The sequence below is a fragment of the Terrapene carolina genome, unplaced genomic scaffold (genome assembly GCF_002925995.2).
Source record: "Terrapene carolina triunguis isolate 2854851 unplaced genomic scaffold, T_m_triunguis-2.0 Scaffold93, whole genome shotgun sequence".
In the NCBI taxonomy this organism is placed as follows: Eukaryota; Metazoa; Chordata; order Testudines; family Emydidae; genus Terrapene; species Terrapene triunguis.
The window spans coordinates 2,065,686-2,074,705 of NW_020664444.1; the positions used below are offsets into that span (position 1 = coordinate 2,065,686).

A 9,020-nucleotide genomic window follows, 5' to 3' on the forward strand; every position below is an offset into this window, starting at 1 on the left:
TTGTCTGTCAACTATCACTAAAGCACATATAAACAGCTACCAAACAAGATAAAGCATTAGAAGTAAATGGAAGTGGAAAACCAGCATTAACATTTTTATTTCTTTTTCAATTGCGTTAAACTCCAAGTTTACTTACTGAAAAGGTCCTTCTGGTTTTTCAGAGTGAAGAGATATGGACATTGTTGCAGAGATATCAGCAGCAGGTGAGGTGGCAGAAGACTGATTTACTGGCAAAGTAGTCGTCACAGATGATTGACTAGGAGTCAATGACGATGTTAGAGAAGGTGAAGAAGTGATTGGAATCATTAGAGGATCCTGTTGTCTAGAAACTGAAGGCCTTACTGCAGGTTGTAGGTTCCGCTGAACTGGCTGTCTTGATGGTTGTGTCTGCTTACGGAGCCTTTTTGTGTAGCCAGTTTCATTTTTGAAGTTGTTTACAGCCTAGAGGTAGAAAAATCATTGTTACATAAAAATTATGTATGTACGTTATGATCCCTATAAAAAACTTCCTTCACTAAGCGTTAAGGTTGAACTATTATCTCTAGGTTTTCAGAGCTAACAACCTCATTGAGGTAAAAAAGGAAGCTCACTCCCGACAGAGCTATCGTATGAGGCTGCCTCAGATGCACGAACAGCACTGAATCCGTTTACACTTTCTTCATATTTGCAAGCTTCTCTTCACAACAGTGAAAACTGGAAGCATGATTTCTTTTTGTGTAAACCAACATTAGAGCATCGTTTTGACAACATATATATTCAACTATGAAAATATCTGTCAATGTTTTTTGCTGAAATCTAGAAGCGAGCCAATTTTCTAATCTCATAAATCAGGAATTTGCTAGCTGTATTTTTAAAGTGATAATTTCAAAATAAGCAATTAATAGATTTGAAAATGCAAATCTCAACCAGTCTTAAATATGGTGATGGCTCCATGAAGTAGAATTTTCTTGCCTCTTAGCTACTTATAAATAAGGTGAGCTTTTCTTGCATACATTATATGTAAAGTGAAGTTACCTGGCGTAAGAATTTGTTGGCAATTAAAGCATCAGGGGAAACATCTGTTTGATGACAAGTTGGGCAGGTATGTTCCTCTGATTCCAGTAGTGATGTTCTGATACCTGTGAACAAACAGAAGTACCTGAGCTAACAAATATTTGGGTCATACTTTACTCTCATATCCCTGTACACAACTAACATTGGGGTCCAGAGGAAAAATGGACTGGGTGGAAAACATTTAAACAGGGACTTATTCAGGAGTTCTAGTATGCGGTATTATACTTTTAAAAAAATTCTGTGACCACACACTCATAATTAACAGTGACTTTTACTAACAGATAAAGAAATGACAGGTTGATTACAAAAAATACTTTTTTGTGCAAAGAAGGATTTACAGATCATAAGAAAATAATAGTTTCCATGGCTTTTTGAAAATTCCACGTTAAAAAAAGCACCACCTTGTTCAGACTTAAACATTGTTTAGTGTTTGCAAATCACAAAGTACAAGATAAAGTTAGTGCATGACAACCAGTCAGTGAAACTGACTTAACTAGTTTATTTTCACTATCTAGTGGAGTGGGATACAATAAGTAATCAACCTCTAGATTAATGGGTAAATTTTATTTCTAAGAAAGCATTAGTAAATTAGGTTAAGATTATATTTTTAACTAACTGTCCTTTTAAAAGAGGAGTTTGAACAACAGTCTATCTTTCCTCTTGTTTGAGCCTCCAGTTAATTGCCAGTGTTGAATTTGGGATACAATTTATATGGCAAAGTGATGACAACTATTACCAAATCAAACAACAGAAACAAAGGACAAGAAGGGCTTGAGAAAGCATTTATTCAAACTAGATGTGTTCAGCATCAGTGACTATAAAAAATAATTATACAAGCATTCACTTCTTATGTTTCTCCATCCCTATGTAAAAAATTCCCCTAATCTGAGTTCCAGCTAAAGTTATCTCCAGCATTCTTCCTTTACTCCAAGATAAAATGCAAGAATTTTCTGGTTAATAGATACCCATGTTTCAGAATGAAGAGGAGTATAGTAATTTTTGTTAATTCAGATTCCTGTTCATTTTACACGATCATTTGGCATTTGAGTTAACTGTAATGTCAGATTATGGCACTTACATTCATCACAATAACTGTTTCCACAGCAGGGAATGACAACTGCATCATTCATTATATCTTTACAGATTAGACATAACAATTCATCTGGAATAGGATCGTCCTCTTCTGAGGAGGAGGATGGTTCCTCCTGGAGGAAAGGGGGCTTTTCCTTCTTCCCTATAGCATAAGCCTCCCTGAAAGAAATAATTTAATTTAAGACTGTTTAAAGGAGTATCAAATTTTCAGATTTTATAATAGAATTAATAAATTAAGAAAAACACTTGCTGAATAGAATTCAACCATATATTTAGTATTATTTATTACACAGCAGAGATTTAATCTCTAAACAGGTAAGTGATTATTTATTGCATAATTGGCACAGCTCAAACATGATACTGTTTCTACATAAGGAGGTACACAATGGAAAAATGAACTGAGATTTAGAAAAGGTGGAGTTTTAGCTAACAGGTACCTTTTTAAAATTACAGTATGAATTAGATATAAAGGTTATGTAGATCCCTCTCCCTCAACCCACTACACGAATATTTTCTTGGTTTCTAACAACCATAAAATATTACATAAAAACATTTGATATATATTGGTATTTAATTGGATTTTATCAGGTCAAGTAGTTACTTCTATTTTTGGACAAATTTTGATGTACACTACATACAGTGCAACCACATTCATACCATCTGCCATCATCACCAAAACGTCCATATAAACCCAAGTATTTGCATTGATGTACTTTTGTAATCCTTATCCTTCCCTCCTTCTCATTGAGGATGCTATCTTTTTGTATCTGAAGTGCCTGCACTATTTAAAAAAGGTGCTACTCAACTGCACCAGCGTTTGTTGGATTAGGTAGGACCTTACAGAGAATAATTATTTTCTACTGAGTTAAAACAAATAGGGTGAACTCAGATTTCCTGAACTTCCAGTGCTTTTACGGAATGAGAGTTGCATTTCCACTAGACCCGAGTTTGCAGTGTGTTTTGCACGAAGGAGTTTTGGATTTAAACATATGAAGAGCTTCAAGTATCAGCAAGGTTTTCCAGTGGCATGTAGGTATTTATTAATTCTTGTTAATTACCATTTTTTGGGTACATCTTAATCAGATTACATAAAAACACTAAAGACCTTCTGATCTTAAGACCTCTGGTGTCTTGGCTGAAACTGGCAGTTTCATCTAGAGCTGCTCAGTGTTTTGCAAGAAACCTATGAAGTAGATGTAGCATAAGCTGAAAACCAGCTTAAAAAAAAGCGCGTAACTACAGCTGCAAATATTATTTAAAACTACATCAGCAGCACTCTCATAGCAGAGAAACTGAGGTAGAGAGTTTAGGTGACTACCGCAATTCACATCAAGTCAAGGGCACAGAATCTCAGAATCCCAACTCCCTGATCTAGCCAGCAGCCAATGCTGCCATCTCAGTGTTGGGCATTTTTATAAAATGTTCACTTTTAAGAAGTTTTTCATTCAAAGACCAACTATTCATTTTCAATACCTTGTTACTATTATACTCAAATGAAAGATTTATTTGTAAGCCAAAGCTTTCTAGCCAGCAATGGAAATGGACAAGATCAGATGCCATTGCTGTGCATACCCCAAAATGTTTTAGGCTTTTGCTACGTTTACATAGCCCAATATTCACTGTCTCAGCGCTAATTTCTATGAACTAATATGCATGCTTTATGACATATTAAAATATTACGACAGCATATTTCAGTCAAGGTTTTCCAAACATTTTACTGCCAAAGTGGATTACTTGCAACAGCAAACTGAACACAATCGGAGGGGCAGAGAGGGTGCCTGGACATGGTGACACACACCATTTTTATTGTGTATTGTGTGCATATATCTGCATAGCAAGTTATGAGCATATGTACACATGCAACAAGAAAAAGGTTAAAAGTACATTTAGACCAGCTTCAGGGGGTACTAATTTTCCCAGGTAGAGCCACAATGACAAGTTTGCCAAGGTTGCACCCATTAGCATTATACAGAGCAGACTGTAGCCACTCTGATACTGAACTAGAGCCCCTGGAGATTACAGATGCCAACCTATGTTGCTCCATTTTGATTTAAGTACTTGCACATGCAGTCTCTGTTGGTTATACTTTGGCCACCTCTGAAGTACTAAATACTTACGCATCAATAGTTGGTATGGCATATTTTCCTGTGTTTGTAAGCATAGCACCCTTTGTATTGGGATCTTTCACTTCCATCATGAAACTCCTGGGAATTCCTGTGCTCTTTTTAATCCTGGGAACAGACTCAAAATTTTTGTCCTGTTAAGAAAAAGAATCCAGATATATTTCTGCTTTAAATGGAACCCGTTTAAAAGGACATCTGAATGCGTAAGTGTATGTAAGCGATAAAAATATTGTATTTAATTTTTTTCTTTGCAAATATGAGGACTGCATGATAAATACATATAAATCCTTAACTGACTAAGACACTGCAAAGAATCAGGCAGGTGTTTTGAACTCAATGGGACAACTCCTGTGCTTGAAGTCAAACACAAGCACAGGTCTTTGCAGGACTAGGGCCTAAAGTGATAATCTCTCCATTCATGTAATAGCGGCTGTAAAATATTTCTGCTAGAGAGTAGATGTCACATACATTTGAATCTACATGAGGAGAACGGTTGAAAGATGCATCCTCTTTACACTCATGTGTACAATTAAAATGATAAAGCATTCAAATGTGAATTGGTTTATTCATACAAAATCTATATTGAAAATATGAAGGATGTGACAAAAGTCTCAGGTAAGCATGAAGCATTCCACAACTTGCAATATGAAAGTACAGGACATATCCCCTTCACCACAATCTCTCTCCTTTTTTTTAATTGATAAACTTAAAATATTTTAGAAGAAATTTCTTCTAAATTTTCCTTGATTTTTGACACCTTCCTGCAGTTTTTAGAATCCATTCTATAAACTCGTTTTACTCCACACACTGAAATGAGGCTAACTATCATGAATATAAATAACTAAACCCTTGCTCCTTCTTTTAAAAATTACTACTTTTAAAAATAGATCAGATATATAAACATATTACAAAGGTCCCCCCCCCCGTCTTAATTTCTTGTAATTCAGAGGAACACACAGAAAAACTCTCAGAATGGAATGTTTATCTCTACAGTGCACTCCTATTCTGGAAAAAGATACTAACTCTGAGAATGAATTTTTTTAAATACATAAACTAAATCCAGCCAGAAATCTGAATTACTAACAAAGCTCTCCGCTCTATCAAAATGGATGTCTGGTCAACAAATAGTATACAGTTAAATACTATCAGCTGCAATGCATAGGCACAAAAGGAGAAATTTAGGGCAGAGTTTCAACCTTTGCTATGAATTATCTTGCCTATGTATTTAAGTTAGATCATAAAATTCAATAAACTCATACTACTAAAAACATAACAGTGCAAATCCCACCATAGACTCTTACCCCATTTGTTGGACAATTCTTTATGTAATGACCAGGTTTTCCACAACGAAAGCACGTATAGGATGGTGGAGGTGGACCCAAAGGTTTCTTCATGTAACTAAAAAGGTTTAAAAAAGGTGTGTCTACGTTTTTAAAAAAGAACATAAGCATATCTCTACAATTTGTCCATAATATTCAAGGAACAGATTTGACATTATAAACACTTACTTGATTGGATCATATTCATGGCCAGACTGAGACATCATAGCTTTTATTTTATCTTCTTCGGAAGCATTGGCTTCAGCCAGATTGGCAGTCTGTTTAATAGGTAATTATTTGACACACACATTAGAAACACAATTAAGTCCACACAGCCAAAGACAACACCACTCATTCAATCCTGTAAAGAGCAGCACAAATCTAACTGAAGTTGCATCAAAATTGCTGCTTATATTTTATATTGTCATGAAGATGTTCTGGGGAGTCCTTAAGCCATTACATGATGTTTGTGTGCCTGCTAGTCTACTTGAGAAAAGCTTTCTTGGACACTCAAAACCTTAGGCTCTGTTTGTACCTTACATAAAGACTTGTGTAACTGCTCCAATTTTCTTTAAAACAGAAGTGGACTTGGACTTAAACTAAGTGTACAAAAATCTTATTCAGTACTTTTAAGTTAAAGAAACTGAATATTAAGCTCCAGACTACATCAAAAAGTACGTTCACTGTGTATTTGTATTTATTCAGAAATATGGATACAAGCAGCAGTATTTACATTTCACAGTGTTAAAAGGACACTCAACTTGAATTATTTGAAACTTACTTTTTTTTTTTTTTTTTTAATATAAAGTCCAGGTCTCTGATATAGCACCTTTGAAGAGAATGTGCTTTTAAAATTCCTTTAGTTTTTTTAAATAAGGGTATGTGTGTTCCCCTCCTGAGGTTTTCAGAAGGGTCTTTTCAGTAAAGCAGAAACTGACTATACACAGAGTGCTATCACGTGTAAATAGGCTAAAAATGTATTTTTGTTAACTTTACACTATGAAGTGTTGTAACTACAGCAGGTACAAAATTTGTAGATAAATAGCTTTCAAGTTGACTGTCTCTCTTTAATATGAAAATTGTAAATGTAATCCTTATATGTGGAGCTAACCTTTCAAAATACTGAAGCCAACTGAGAATTTTTTTAAAAATTTACCAGTATTTGTTAAAATATTTCATTACACACTAGTCCAGATACAAGCAGGGTCTAAGGGAGTGACTGCTAATTACTTGGATCTTCAAGCACCTAGCATTCAGATCAAGCACTCAAAGTATTTTATCTTTTTATACATTCATTCACAAAAGCAACCAACTAGTTTCAACACTTTATTAAATGGTTGTTTCATATACATAGCTTTTCTTAACAGTAACATCATCCAGATTGACATCTATGAAACCATTTCCATTAACATTTACAGAAAATGTGATTTACAGATACTTAACTAATTTGTTTGAACCCAAACAGTTTACAAACACATCCAAAAGCACAAAACATTAGTAGGAATAGACCAAAATTCCAATATGGCATTTAATACATAATAGGAATAAAACAGAAAACTGTTAAACACATCGCCTCCATGCTAAGCCAGTCTGCTCTGAAGAGGTTAAAGTAAGTAACAGTTTTGAGCTGCTTTATGTTAGGTTTCTGCATTTTTCAGAAATACTTAAGTTCTCTCAAAAAACTTAAAAAGGAATACACCATGTGGACAGCTTTTCACATCTTAGAATAAGAAAGTTGACATGAGCTTACAAAACCGAGGACAGATTTAGGGACAGCACTAATGGAAGCCAATCTCTTTAGATGGCTATTTTTCAAGTTAAATTTCTTAGTTGCCAAATGCACGTGAGATTTTCATGTTTATAGTGGAGGGGAAGCTATAGATGGAAAGAATTATATTTTTCCCTGGAAAACAAATGCCAGTCTTTACCCTCAAAAGAAAGGAAGTCTAACTACTGTATTATGTCCTAACCTTTCTAAAATTTTTTATTTTAAAAGAGCAATAATTTACTTGGCTGATACTATAGTATCTTTTTAGTAAGTGTACTCACTAGTGCTTTCCCAAACAAAGTCACACATCATTGAGCAGAAAATGCAAGCAGTTTCATAGCAAAACATGGCTTATACAACAGTTTCAAAAGGTCACATTTGCCAATATGCCACAAATACACATTGGTATATTCCTATAAACAATTGATACATTTACACAATTTACAAGTCTGTGTTCAAACAAATTAGATTGTATAAATGTTGTCCACTGTATATATACTACAAGTCTACAACTTATGAAATTATGTGCAACACGCAAAGAATTGGTCTAGCATTGGAAAGTCTAGAAATCCAAAAATAACCGTGCAATTGTCCATGTTAACGAAAAGCTTCTATTTTGGCTGTTGCAAAAAACTCTGGCATGTCCATAACTTACAGCCAAAATATTATTAAATTCTTCTTTAAAAATTGTGCTAGTTTCCAATGGAAAATTAACGAAACGTATGAAAGAAACGGTAAACAGCTTCTGAAGTGCTTCTTCCTTGTGTCTTGAGGATGAGTAATACTGCAACATTATGCTGAGGCTGATAAGGTACTCCCCTTCTATCTTCCCAAACTGGGAACTACTCTTTACAGGATAGTATCAATCAATATATACACAAATTTTCAAGTTAAAATCAGTACTTTTCACTAAAATAAATTTTTGCTCATATTACAAAATTAGCCAGATATAGATCACAATATAAGACATTTAAATATCAAGCAAACAATTCATTCAGTTTTATTTGACAAGAATATATATGTATATATACCTTTGTAAGCTGGGCCAGAGAAATAGATGCAGAAGAGTCATCAATCTGTTCACAAAAAATTAAACACACATTCAAGTTCCACAGTCAAAACATAGCGATATTTAGCCTCTATTGTAGTTTGAACGTCTACTCCAGGTATTTTTTGTGTGTGTCATTGACAGAGGCATTTTCCAAAGTAGTGCAATTTTTATTTGCACAAAAGAAATGGGGCCCAAAACCATGGCAGCTTTAAAAATGTGTGAGAGATCAGGAGAGGTCAGCTTCTAATGGGAAGACACTAAAATAGTGAAGCAACTTGCTTAAATCAATGTATTGACTCAGAGCCTCTTCTCCCCTTGATGAGACCCCATAACGCCCTAAATCAATAGGACTCAATATATTACAGACAGAACAACTACTTCTCACTTTGTAGCTAACTGGGTTAAATTTTTTTAAATAATTTTTAAAGTTAGTTTGAGAAAGAATTGTGTTCATATATAAATGTATGTTTACTATATTTTGTAATTTAACACTTAATCATGAATGAGTGTGGTTATGCTTTTGTGAAGTACACAATAGCCTGTTGCCAAAAGAAAGAACAGGCATATCAGCCCAGAGATAAAATCTTGTCAAAAAAAAAAAAAAAAAAAAAAAA

At 34.3% G+C, this 9,020-nt stretch overlaps 1 protein-coding gene across 2 annotated transcripts in view; it reads right to left on the bottom strand.

Moving 5' to 3' along the window:
* RBBP6 (RB binding protein 6, ubiquitin ligase) overlaps nucleotides 1-9,020 on the bottom strand; it is a 44,443-nt gene that overhangs the window by 11,617 nt on the left and 23,806 nt on the right. For both annotated transcript variants that reach the window (XM_024217839.2, XM_024217838.2), the window contains 7 exons: nucleotides 8,387-8,431; nucleotides 5,777-5,865; nucleotides 5,570-5,666; nucleotides 4,263-4,402; nucleotides 2,132-2,304; nucleotides 1,015-1,118; nucleotides 137-441 (listed from right to left, as the gene is read on the bottom strand). In XM_024217839.2, coding sequence (XP_024073607.1) covers nucleotides 137-441; nucleotides 1,015-1,118; nucleotides 2,132-2,304; nucleotides 4,263-4,402; nucleotides 5,570-5,666; nucleotides 5,777-5,865; nucleotides 8,387-8,431 — 953 coding nt within the window. The remainder of the gene's footprint in view (nucleotides 1-136; nucleotides 442-1,014; nucleotides 1,119-2,131; nucleotides 2,305-4,262; nucleotides 4,403-5,569; nucleotides 5,667-5,776; nucleotides 5,866-8,386; nucleotides 8,432-9,020) is intronic.